The sequence below is a fragment of the Tinamus guttatus genome, unplaced genomic scaffold, assembly GCF_059628265.1.
Source record: "Tinamus guttatus ecotype Peru unplaced genomic scaffold, ASM5962826v1 Tinamus_guttatus_pri_ptg000898l, whole genome shotgun sequence".
Classification (NCBI taxonomy): Eukaryota; Metazoa; Chordata; class Aves; order Tinamiformes; family Tinamidae; genus Tinamus; species Tinamus guttatus.
This window is the reverse complement of record NW_028289432.1, coordinates 148,030-161,560: the sequence shown is the minus strand read 5'-3', so window position 1 is coordinate 161,560 and position 13,531 is coordinate 148,030. Positions and strand designations below refer to the sequence as shown.

At 42.5% G+C, this 13,531-nt stretch overlaps 1 protein-coding gene across 1 annotated transcript; it reads right to left on the bottom strand.

Moving 5' to 3' along the window:
* Nucleotides 1-433: 433 nt before the first annotated feature.
* LOC104580328 (zinc finger protein 366) lies at nucleotides 434-13,008 on the bottom strand. Its single transcript, XM_010227822.2, has 4 exons — nucleotides 11,713-13,008; nucleotides 9,683-9,874; nucleotides 3,166-3,340; nucleotides 434-1,277 (listed from the first exon to the last, which is right to left on the bottom strand). Exons 1-4 carry the CDS (start codon nucleotides 13,006-13,008, stop codon nucleotides 742-744), a joined length of 2,199 nt encoding a protein of 732 aa, XP_010226124.2. The 3' UTR covers nucleotides 434-741.
* Nucleotides 13,009-13,531: the final 523 nt, after the last annotated feature.

Sequence of the window (13,531 nt, the reverse complement as noted above, 5' to 3'; positions counted from 1 at the left end):
TACAGGAAGACTTGCAAATGCGCTGCTGCTGCTCATTAAATGTATTGGTCTGAGCAGACCGTAGAACAAAATGTCAACACAGTCCATTGTTTCACTTGAGGAATTGTTGAATACTCTCATACTGATAGAAATGTAGCAAAACATGAACATCCCTTATGCCAGAGGAAGAGCTTCTGTGGCCGTAACCAATTCCAGTCCTTTTAAAACCTTACTTTTAGCACTTTGCTAACTCACAAGACATTGTCATTTCCTCTTAATTTTTCCCTATTTCTCATTGCAGGTGGTTGAACTAACACAGTCATTTCGATAAACAAAATATTTGAATTTTGTTACTTCAGAGAGTGACTGTGTTCAGTCAGTGTTCAGATTTTTCTGAGACCCATGGTTAGAAGTGTTCTTATATATATATTTAGTCAGATAATAAATCAAATGCTGAAGTATGTTGCTTTTTTGATAACTAGAAAACTTACAAGTCTCTACCACCCCAGATAAAGGAAAGTAAACCCTCCTTATATATAAAATGAGTAAGTACAAAATGTTTTTGTTCCATACCTATTGCCTTTCTTGATGCCCTTGGCCTGCTTTAGTTCTTGAATGTGCACATTTTACCTTAAATTATCTTTATTGATTTAGCTTGTTCATCTCTAAAGACTGCTACCAACTTCCAGTCTCTGGTAAAGTACAAATCATGCTAAAAGCTGTCTGCTTTCCATTTGCCAGCTGATTTAAGATGTTGTCCATTTAAATGCCTATAAGCATTGTTTGTTTTACCATTTTTCTTTCCAGTAATTCCTTCAAACTTTTGTTCCTGTGCTTGAAATACAAGTAGTCAAAGAGAGAATGGTCAACTCTGCCCTTTTCAAAGGACCTAAAGCTGAGGTGCTCTTTGCTGTTTGCAAGGTCTCTCTCTCCCTGGCCCTCTGGCTTGTCTGAGTCTCCAGCACTCTTCTTGAGTCCTCCTTCCCACAGCATTTCCTCCCTCTCAGTGCCGTAGGGCTCCCTCATGTCCTTGCCGGCGCACTGCGGTTTGCCAGGCCCATCGCGAGGCATGTAGAGCTTGCTGCTGGCGTGACGGTACCTGCCTGGGCTGTACTGCTCTGCCTCGTAGCAGTTGTCTTCCTCTTCCTCCTGGCACAAGCTCCCCTTGGCACTCTCGCTATCCAAATGAAACAAGATTCCCTTCCCTTGGCTTTTCTGGGAAAGATCAAAGGGCTCTTCCTGTTCCAAACTTCTTAAGACATTTGTCTGGGACAGAGCAATTCTTCCTCTTCCAAAACCTTGTAGTGGTTTAAGCAGGGAGAAAAGGTAAAATTTATATATAGCACATTTGACTACATAACGTATGGTTAAAAAAATAAAAAGTGAGATGACCTTCTATTCACTTCTATTACCTTTGTCTTCCACCCAGCTATTTCCAAGCACTTCAATGTTTACAGATTATGGCATCTCCTTTGAAATGCTCTTAAAAGGAGTGCTATTGTATCCACTTTATAGACAGGTCAGGAACAAAACATTGTCTTGTACATGCTAGACACTCGATGAGAGAGCTAGGAATAAAAGCGAAGTGTCCTGGCCTCTTGCAAACTATTTTTTGACAGGGAACCAACCCACTTCCTCCTGTTTCCTATTTTTTTTTAAATCAACACTTTGATCTAAATCGTCACATACCATAATCAAAGTCCTGGGTTTGTCCACTTTTTTTTCTAGAGGAGTGGAACAGATTAAACATGTTAACATGTTTGTTCTGTGGACACTCCAGGACAAAGTTACTACATAAAAAGTGAACATGCAATCATGTCTGATGGGTCTATGACCTACACACTCCCTGATTTTTGCTCTCTTATATGGTGCCATCACAAAGCTCTATGCACTAGCTAGCTCTACATCTTGAGGAAATCATTAAAATCAAATGATGGACCTGTTCGTCTTAATATTACTCTCTGTTTCTCTTCTCCTTGCTGGAAACCCAGGAAGCATCCATAGGCTCAGATATTCCCCAGCTATCAGGATGCACAGAGGAAGATTCAGACACGGCAAGTTCAGTTCATCTTAATTAAAAGTGTAATGGCACTAAGTGAGGCAGTGACAGTATCATCTAATAGCAAAAATCTATTAGGGCCACTATAGTAGTTGGGTTTTTTTTTTTTGCTTCTTTTTTTTTTTTCCCCTCCATATTTGGATCCAATTTCTGCAGCCTCACTAGACCCAGCTGCTCCACTGCAACAGGTTGTGTTTGTTAAAGTGCCTTATGAGCAGGTGGCAGCCTTTGCAAATTGTCTATGTCTGATCAGCCTCAGGGGCTGAATCTGTGTACACTGGAAAGCACTCAACCTGTCTTCAGTTACAAGCAATTGTGTAACTAGCATGGTCTGTAGGAGGTTTACAGGGAAAAAAAAAAGCCATTTATATTATTATCTTTTAGGAACCATATAAATTTTATCCCAAATGTCACTAAGGGTGTTTCCAATCATGCTATGCTGCCTTAAAGCCTGACTTTGAGGAACACCATGAAAGAGTGTTCCTCACTTTCAAGCAGATAAATATATCCAGAAAGTCTTAGCAAACAAAATCTCTGGGATGCTCAAACTCTCGAAACAATCCTCCCTAATTTCCCCACTTCTTTAGATAGTGTTGGCATGTGTGCACACATGAGGCCAATTTCAGGAAGTGTATATGGTGGATGGAAGATAGGAAATGCTTTGCAGGATACTCTGAAGGATCAAAAATCCATATAGTTTGAGATGAGGAGGAGTGTCTCTTCCAGTTTGTTTGCTTCCTTGTTAGCTGGATCTTGAGCTCATGGTCTTCCTTTAAAGTCAGCTATGTCAATATGGCACAGAATGCATGTATTTTAAGCAGAAAGGCTCCTGGATTTGCAACCATTTTGTTTTCATCTACTACTCACTCTGGTCTGTCCTTCTGTGCCATAAGTTATCTAGCCTGAACAGTCTGTGATGCAAGGGCCAGTACCTTGGGGGGGTCTCTCATCTATAGCACTAGAGTAATCAGGGAATGAATAAGAAGCTCTCAGGCTTACAAGATTCAGTCTCTTCCAGTATCACTGGGTCTGTGGCACAAGATCCTAGATCTGCGGTACAAAGCCCTTTAGGGTGGTACTGATGCACATCTTAAAACCTCTCAGAGAACATTACTGATAAATTTTACCTTGTGAATGAAATCCTCTTTCCATGACTCCATGTTTGACCTTCATGTGCCTCGTTAGGTTCCCCTTCAGGGTGAACTTGCTGGGGCAGTAGAGGCACTTGAAAGGCTTACTGTCTGAGTGCAAGTGCATGTGTCCCATTAAATTGTGCATTCTGTTAAATTCCTTTCCACACAGCTGTCAAAAGCAGTAAAAATGAAAATTATTTCTAGAGGTACTTTCAGGGTGAACATTTTAAAAGAAAATAGGACCTACATTTCTAACTTAAGCCCTGGCAGATTCCTGTTGCAATTTATTTTTCTGTCATAGACACAGTCATGCATACAAAAATACAGGATTGAGTTTGCCCTATCTAGGCCCTTCTGCACAGCTCTATTTTTTTTAATTTGGGGCTAGTGGAGGACACACAGTCAAGAATCCCCCCAGATCAGGGAATGTTACTGTAAGGAGAGGAAAGACATAATTATGTAACCTGAAAAGCTCTTAACTTGAATGAAATCCAAAGTATATAACTTACTGCTCAGGTGAACCATTTTCTTTATAGTTTATAAATCTAGATAGAATAGAATCTATTCTTCTAAATAGAATCTATTAATCAAGAGCAATGCAGGGCAGGATGGAAGTACAAGATCAAACCAATGAAAGGTATCTGTGAAACAGCCAAGCAAAATATCACTTCTCCTTAAGTGGAATTGAAATGACTGCACATTTTGCTTAAAGCTAGAAAAAGCAATTCCTTTTTAGCTTGTTTTTTTGCTGCCCTTTTTTTTTTTTTCTCTGCTTCTCCTCTGCTGTTTCCCAGGTTCTGTGTCTGAGTGTGTCTGGTGAGTGAGCTGGAATTTAAGTCATGGGGCTGCAGCAGTGACTCAGCTCTCCCTGGAGCAGGTTCCTGCCAGCTCCAGTCATTGGTCCTGAAGGCTTCCCTTTGATGAAACAATAAGGGATTTTTTTCATTGTTGTTTTTCTAGATGACTCCTTTTATAGTCTCATCCCTTATAAATAAAATGTGTTCTCTAGACATGAGAGTTTGACATTGCTAATATAAGCTTCTAGTCTTACGTGTCTTCTGGTCTCTCCTTATCAGGAGTTACAATTTTATTCACATACAAGTGGCTATTTCCACCTTCTGTAAACTTCTCTGTCTGCTTTCTACTTCAACTCATCTTTGATATGATTTTAGACACATAATTTTAACATCAGAATTATTTTATTATGATCTCCACTATTAAAAGATCCAGAATCGTCATTACTGAGTAGCTGGAAATTACATACAGCAGCACGACTCATCTGGGGTAGGGCGCTTGAAAAGCGGTTACTGAGGTTCAACCAAAGTTTTGGTCTAATTTGACTTTTAATTTAATTTTTTTTGGTAATACAGAAAGTTTGCTACTTCAATCTGTGATTTAAATTCACAAAGCCATCAGCTGGAATATCCAGATGAGATTTAGGTTGTGGACTGATCCCAGGTGAAGTAAAATCGTATCCTTTCCTTAAACCTTACCTCAAGGGAAAATAGAAGCAGTTCATTAATGTAAAAGTTCATTACTGAAAAAAAGTAATGTGAAAGCTTACAGAAATACCATTTTTAAATAAAAAACTAGAGCTGGTTGAATGCCGAAAAAAAAAAAAAGGAAATATTCACTTGCTTTTTAAAAATTATTTATTTGAACTGCCTTGGTTTTCTCCTGTGGTTTTCTCTTTACACTTTTGCTAGAATGAACATTCTAGCAAATAAAATTGACAACAAAAATGTTCACAGAAAAAGTAAAGGAAAAAAAAAGCCCATGGAAAATGAGTTATTTACTTGTAAATATTCATGAATTTACTTGTAAATATTCATTCATTTGCTTCCAAGGGTCATCCCTCCACGTAGGAGAGAGGAGTCTCTCTGCTCTGTGTTCAGGGAAGGCTGACCTGCCCGGGGCTTGTGTTCAGTGAAATTAATGCACAAAAAGCATTCGGAAAGCGCTGGGAGGAAATAAAGCGGAGGAGAAGCGTGGATGAGCAACAGCTTCACAAGGAAGAGCAGGAGCTGATTATATCTTGACAGCAGCTGGGACAAGCTACGAGGCATCAAGATTGCTCTGCCTGTAAGAACACCAAATGGTCCCTCACTAATATGCTCTCTAGTACCTCTTAGTAGGAGGCTTCTGGTTATCTGCTTATATTATGGGCAGTCTGTGTCCTCAGCAACTTTTGCTTTCTGATAGCTGTGTCTTTACCTCTCTATCTAAACTGATAATCAAAGAAAATCAAGCTGGATACTTGAGTAGTTAGATTACTTCATCCAAATCTGTATCTTTGTGAGGTACTGAGCATTAAAATGGGTCTGGCAGGAGCATTCTTTTTGACAAGACAATATTCTATTTCTTTTTCCTCATAAATAAGTAGAGAGGACTTCCTAAAGGATCGTTCCATGCAACATAACTCTTGTCTTTTGTCTCTGAATGAAGAGGGTAGGTTTCCTATTTCCCAAAGTCCTGCACAGTCTTAGGAATACATAACGTGTTCCTGTCCTGGAATCTCCTCTGGAGGGGAGTGGCTGGGAAATGCAAGAAGCGCGGGCACGAGAGCTGTTTTGTAGAAGGGTGGCTCCCGATGGCACGGTCTCGGGGTGAGCTGCCCCTTTTGGAAGGCACAAACTGAGTGTCAAATGAATCTCGATGATTCAGAGGACAAGGGAAGTTGGTCCCAGGCACACGCCCTGGAAGACAACAGCTCAGAAGTACCTGGGGTAGAGGGAGTGCTCAAGAAATAGCTTGAATCTGATGCAGCAGATTGTGAAAGATGACCCAGAGCCCAGGCCATGCTAGCGAGAGCTCCAACAGCAGAGTCAGCAGAGAGGAAGTTGGAAAGCTTGTGTGAGAGATCTGAAGGTGGCAGGAAAGACACAGTTCACATGTGGACATGGAGTTCTGTAATTTAGCTGGGATTGAATGCCTCAGCTGTAAGTCTGCTGAACATGTGCAATGAACTAGCTGGTGCGCTGGACTTCAGCAGCTTCCTAGAGAAAGCCTGTTAGCTCAGCACGAGGTTACATCTTCGTCTGCCACCGCATGAAACATCACCCTCCAGCTTGGTCGGTCTGTTTGGTTTTGTCCCTCAGTACCTGTAGCTCACAGGTTGTTCTTTTGTTTACTCGTTTGTTTTTTTTTTTTTGAGTCCTTGTCTAAAACTGGGATTTTATGTGCAACAGTGTAAAATGGCACTCCTGTGAGGAAAAAACAGTGCCAAATGGGCATGGAGATTGATTTTATCTCATAGGATAGGATATCTCATAGGGCCCAGCTCATCAAAAGTATATAAGCACATTCCTACGTGGCAAAGGGCCTCCAGAAGACATTTCGACAAGCAACTATAAACCAGAATTGCTTAGATTCACTTTGAACTGTACAAGAGGGATGTGGAGCTGCTGGAGAGAGTCCAGCGCAGGGCTACAAGGATGATCAGGGGCCTGGAACATCTGCCCTATGAGGAGAGGCTGAGGGAGCTGGGCCTGTTCAGCCTGGAGAAGAGAAGGCTGAGAGGGGACCTGATCAGCGTCTATAAGAACCTCAAGGGAGGCAGTGAGGAGGATGGGGCCGGCTTCTTTTCAGTGGTGGCCACTGACAGAACTAGAGGAAACAGCCAGAAACTAAAGCATCAAAAGTTCCACAGGATCTTAAGGAAATTTTTTTTAACAGTGAGGGTGACGGAGCACTGGACCAGGTTGCCAAGAGAGGTTGTAGAGTCTCCTTCTTTGGAGATCTTCAAAACCCACTTGGCTGCAGTCCTGTGCCACGTGCTCTAGGTGACCCTGCGTGTGCAGGGGGGTTGGACTAGATGATCTCTAGAGGTCCCTTCCAACCTTAAGCATTCTATGATTCTATGATTCTATGATAACTGCATATTTACAGGAGCAAGGTGGTTCAGATTTGTCTGCTGCAAAGTACAGTTGGCTGGGCTCAAGAAAACATCATTATATCCCTGTTACTAGTCTGAAACGTTATTGACTTCAGCACTAAAAGCAACTATAAATTTCAGGAGGAGCTTTCTTTGCAAATCAGAGCTACATTGTCGCACCGCTTGCTGCAACTGCTTCAGAATTCTCCAATGTTTTGCTTAAAGCAAAAATAAAGCAGGACACGTGGGCTCGGGCCCTTAAAACCTACGGAGACATTCACTCTCCAGAGCAAAATCCTGCACAGATTCACGCAGCAGCTGGATGAGGAAACAGAAGGGACAACTCTTTGCTACGCGCTCGCTTCAGTTAGTCCGTGCTCAGCTGTGATTAGACACATAGGAAAGCCTCGTGTTTTCTTTTGCTGTGAGAAAAAGGTAAAGAAAACCGTGGCATGTGGTGAAGTAGAAAGGCTACTGCTGTGCTCCCTTTCCCTTGCATTCTTCTTCTTTTTATTTTTTTCTTCATAAGAAGGGTGTTCCTTTCCTCAAAGAGAGAGGGAGAAAGACTGTAAACTGTCCAAAAGGACCGTGAGAAAACAGGAAGCTTTGAAAAGTACAAGAGAAAGCAAGATGAAATCTATTTGCAGGCGGCTCCCCGAGGACATGTGAGCCATTGTTAAGCAGCCTGTTCATACAGCTATATCCTTCCTTCTGCCGAGGAGGAGCCCGGTGCCAAAAGGCTGCTATCTGGTCATTGCCTTAACCGTCTGAATACCAGCCAGAGACGCTTGCTCCTCTCTTTGAAGGACCCCGCCAGGGAGGCAAAGGTTCTTCCAAAGGCCAGCGCGCAATTCCTGATTATCCCTTTGCTGGCAGCTGAGAACCCTGCTTGCTGCAGGGGTTCATTAACATCAGGTGCAGGCAGGTTCACCCGCTTACCCGTGGGTAAGCTCACCCACTTCTGTTCTCCTTGGGACATTGGGTGGGGACAGAGAAGAGAAAGAAAAGCAGGTGCTCCTGCAGAGCTTTACTGGCTGGAAAACATACTGCTGGCACTTCAGGGCCTGGCTTACCCTGCTGGCATCTCACGTTTCAGCAGCTTGTCATCATCAAGTCCTATCCTGAATGTTAGCTGCCAGCCAACTGGCACAAATCTCACAAGCAGCATGGGTCCAGACACGGCCTCTGCAACGGCCGATCAAATCATTGCCTTTCTGTTCTGAAATCGCATGGGTCAGAGGTGGGTTTTGTCCAAATGGGAACCAAAACAGGAGTTTGCAGGTATTGACACGGGAATATCCAAGTATTCCAATAATAGAAATTATTTACCTATGTAGAACACCATAAGCACTAGTATACAAAATAACATTTTACTAGGATATAAGCTAAGAGGAAACAAAATGCTATCATTGAAAGCCTTTGCTTTTATTTTTTCAAAGTAAAAAGCTTCAATGTTATCAAAGCAAAATGAAGTCAAGAAGATTCATTTTGACATTGTCTTTAAAAAATTATCAGTGGAAACCCTACTTTCCTATGACATTTTGAAGTTCTCCATTTTCCAAGAGAAAGTAATTCCATTTTAGAATTTTCATCTAGCTCTACTTCTCGATGAAAGATTCCTTTTAAGAAAATATTTAATCCTATGACAATGTTGGATGAAAGAGTTCTAGAAATTGCTTCCAGATCAACCTTCAATCACTTATGCATAAACTGTATAATACACTGCATTTCGTATTTATAGTCCTCTTAGAGCAGATCAAAGTGGGGAAATAAATGGCAACCTTTGGCTTCACAAGGTATGGCTGCACTAACGAACCACACAGGCAGCAAAAAGAGCAGATGTGGTGCCCAGTACTGGGTGTGAAAAGGAACTTTAATAATTCATAAGGAAGAGACTGGAGATGAGCAGAATGAGGGAAGCCAGAGCCTCCCAAGTTTATGGGGAGGGAAGAGGGGATGGATGGAGAGTGTCAATCTGCACTCTGCGGGAGGGAGGGAGAAATCCTGCCCTCCCAGGGGAGCCTAGAAAGGCAGGATGTGTTTCTCAGAGAGCCATTTTGTTAGGTGACTGATGTCCTGCCCTGAATTTCAGACTGGTAATTACATTTGGTCCATTCAGATCCTTTCTGCAGCTCTCTTCAGCGGTGGCTTTCTCAGAGCCAACCCTGGCCATTGGCCTGGCGTCAGCGTGTGAAGTGGCGGCGGTGGCAGCTGCTGTGTCACCGCTGCACTCAGTGGCGTGTGCAGATTGATCCGTGCATTTCAACAGTGTTTCAAGCTATTAAGCACTTAGACTGCTGTTTGGATGGATGTACTAAGCAAATGTCAGGTATGTTTATTGTTCTGAAATGACAGTGGCGTTTAAACACTCACTAAGCAGAGCCAGTATTTCAAGAGGGAAGTTACTGATATTGAAGGGGAAGGGGGTAAATCATAGACATTGCCTCCCTTCTTTTGGGCCAACTAAGCAAAACCTAGACTAAGAAGCCAGACTACTATTTTATGCTAATTTAAATATGATTTTAAAGTGTATTATTAGAATGTGTCTTGCTTTCCTAGTCCTATCATATCACAGATAATAACATTGTGGAAATACCCAGGGGTTTATGACTGTGCCACCAAAGGAGAGACACTCACCTTGCATTTAAAGGGTTTGACATCAGAGTGAACAATCATGTGGGCCTTGAGAGTCTGCTTTTGCACAAAGCTCTTGAAGCACAAGTGACATTGATAGGCTCTGATATTGGTGTGGATCAGGACGTGTCGCTTCATGTTGGCCAGCAGAGTAAATTCCCGGCCACAAATTCCGCATTTGTGCTCTTTCACACCCTGTAAGGAAAGAAAGACAAAGAAAACTCAATCAAGAAATTCATTTTCTAATCCATTTCATCTTGAGTATAGCAATATATATTCTGCACTACAAAAGCAGGTAATAACCTATTTTGTTTAAAATATAATTTGCTCATGCAATAGATACTTAGGTATTCTTTTCTTGGCAATTTCTCCTAAGAACGTGAGAAGCAGAAAAGGAAAACAAAATGTAAGCTTATTGCAAGAATGAGGTTTATTTCAGCAGCAAATTTGCAAAGCAACATGACGTAGTCCATTGCTTTCTCTGTGGATGAACAGACATCTTCTCTGTTGATTTGCTTATGTGAAGTATTGGTCAAATATGTACATTATTGACCAAGAATAAGAGTTACCCAGTCAAGAGACTAAGGCCATGCTTGCCTAAGGTGATTGAACCTCAGGGGTTCAGTGATACTCAGTGATGCCTGGTATTCTGTATGCCCCCCTGCCACCTTACCAACATGTACTTCAGCATGCTCATCACACCCATGTAGCCTAACAGTCAAAATGCTACTTAAAAAGTCAGTTAGAGGCCATGAAAATCAATGAGTTTGCCACTTTAAGAGTCTGAGTATAGCAAGTCTGAGTACTTGCTGCAAGTGATGAGGATGTAGTAGTTAACTGCCTATAACAGTAACTCCTCCTGTGGCCCTATAACCACGGATGACTGGTAAGGATCTCTCCTCTTGTGCCAGCTACTTGTTTTCACAGAATTAATAGCATCATATGACTGAGAGCACTGCCAGCACCTTTTAAGTGTCTGCCCCTGCAATCTGAGGCTGCCTTGGGGCAGCTAAGTCCTGTTAATTATGTTCACAGATGAAGCCACCTGCAACTGCACACAAAGAAGCAGAAGTTCTCAAAGGGCCCAAGGGCATTTTCAAAAACATTTCCAGGTTTTAGTTAGCAGAATTATGTATGGTAAATCCAAAGATCAGGGAATCTCCAGAAAGAGCAGAAATGATAATAGTGTAAAGGGAAGAAAAAGCAAACGTGGAAGTAGAGGCAGCGTTTTTCTTAAAAAAAAAGTCTACAAAATCAAAATGCTGTAGCTTTATGTATTCTTAATATTTTCATTATTTGATTTGTATTTATAATATTTTTGAAAACAGATAAACTTATTTCAGATGTTCTTGGATGGAACTCTGTTTTTTTTTTCCTGTTTTTCAAAGTGATCTTTGTGCATGTGCTCCACAACCTGCCCTTAGTCTGAAGCATTCTGACAGTAATGGTGAGATTGCCACTTGATATGAGGGGTATAGTCCTGTTTGTTCAGTTCTGTTAGATGATATTCTGGATAACTTACACAGAAAGGAGACTTTTTTTTTTTCTCTAAATGTCACATTATAATGATTCTTCAAAATCTGATGAGTAATAATACATTTGCTGCAAATAGGCAGCCTTCTGCATATCCACCTACTTCCCAATTAAGGGAAGCAAAGGAATAGGTTTGCTTTTCAGTAGAAAATTCCTGTTGCTATTTCAACGTGTTTAGACAGTTCTATGAAGTTATCTTATTTTACAGAAGGTCATTCTGAAGATAAAACCCAGAAACAGAGAGGCAAATACAGTTTTGGGAAGTGATGCAGTCAAACTCCTGCTTGTAATAACATGTTTGTGCATGTACTTTAAGACTGATGGAGACATCTGCTTTCTGTGATTGCCAGTGCCTTTGCACAAAACTCTTCCGCTGGCAAAGGGCCACCTGATGCTCTGTGGGTTGGTGACCTTTCTGAGGACCTACGTGTATCCTTGGTGGCCTGTGCTCCTTGGGCTGCCTTTCGTTGCACGGGCCCACACGCCGCGGGAGGACTTACCTTGTGCGTCAGGGAGTGCTGCTTGAGGTGGTGGGACTGCACAAACTCCATGCCGCACTCAGTGCAGATGTAGGGACGAATGTCTTTGTGCTTCATCATGTGGTTTTGCAGCTGGCTGGGATACTGGAAGGTCTTGTCGCATTCGGTGCAGTTGTACTGTATAGGTCTGCGATGGGTTGTTAAGTGTCTCTTCAGCTGGGCCAGCGTTGGGAAGTCCAGGCCGCACTCCACACAGATGTTCTCTCGGCCGCTCTCGTGCTTAGCCTCATGCGCCTTCAGCTCGCTGGGGTAGGCAAAGCCCCTGCCGCAGATCCTGCAGTTGTGAGGCTTTATGTCGCTGTGCTGCATCATGTGCCTCTTGAGGTGGCTGGTCTGAGTGAAGGCCTTGTGGCACACCAGGCACTTGTGCGGCCTGGTACCCTGGTGCGTCAGCATGTGTGTATGCAGGTGGCTCAGCTGCTTGAAAAGCTTGCCGCAGCATGTGCAGGCATGTGGCTTGATGCCGCTGTGCCCCAGGATGTGGGTGACCAGATTGTACTTGGATGTGTAGGACTTCTCACACATTGGACACTGCCAGCGCTTCTGCTCGCCCCCCACATCAACATAATAGCTGTCATCTATCTGAAGGTTCACATCTACTCTTTCCACTTTCTGTTTATTTTCACCACTTTTTCTTACTTTAGCCCTCCTGAAGGATGGCTCTGGAGGTCCTTTCATTTGAAAGGTGTTCCTGAAATGAAAGTTTGGGGGCACAATGAAAGGAAGCATTAAGCCAGGATGGACTTTAGGATAATATGAGTAAGGAGCCTGCATGAATGCCGGGCTACTGGGCCATGCTTCTTGCTTGATGGGCTTGGCTCCAAAGTGCTCCAGCATCCTGTAGAACTGGAAACCAAAGTTGCAGAGGTCAATCATCTGGGAACTGTACCTGGGCTGTGCTGGCTGTTGAAACATCAAAGGGAGACTGGAAGAGCCTATATCATGATGGTCTTCAGGCCTGTGCGGTGGCAACGAGGAGCCTTCAGGAGTAACAGATGGAGGCATTTTGGTTGGCATGCTCTTGCGTTTCTGAGACCCTCCTTCCAGCAAGCCCTGAAAAGTTTCCATGTCTCTAAGAGGAGGAGGACCATAGTGGAAATGTGAGAGGTGCGACCTGAATTCCTCACCAAACAGAGCCGTTCGGTGGAGCTTGGTAACAGGGCTCAGCGGGGGCAGGCAGCAGGAAGGAGATGCTCGCGCACTCTCCACATTAAAACTTGTTTCTTCGTTCTTCAGCATATTTAATTTCTTCTGCATTGTCAAAGTGCCTTTAAACAAACAAACAAATCTATTTTTTCCTGTTCTCCTGGGATTATAAGTTATCATTTATTGTTTTCAAGATTGTTTTTTGTTTTGTTTTAGTTAAGTGCAGCTAAGGCAGTATTAGACCCATGTAAGGTGTAAATCTTTTAAAGCAGAAATAAATTGGCTGGGAGAGAACAAAGCAGCTTTGCTCTTCCTATGGTAGAATCGGTGGGTTATATCAAGTTTGGCTCATACAACAGCTTTGCAGTGTAAACATGGACCAACTACTTAGCAGCTGAATCTGTATGGCAATATTTACACTTAATTTAATTCAGCCAGGCTATTTGTGGGCAAAATCCCGTCCTTGGCTGTGCCTGCTCAGGCTCTAGAAGTTGGTGGTGCATCTAAAGGATATGGCAGTACAAACAATAATGTGCACATTTATTATGGCTGTGACATGAAAAGTCAAAGCCAAAAAAAATTAAGCTTCTTTGTATCATTAACATGTGCTGCTGTGAGAGAAAACAATAGCCAA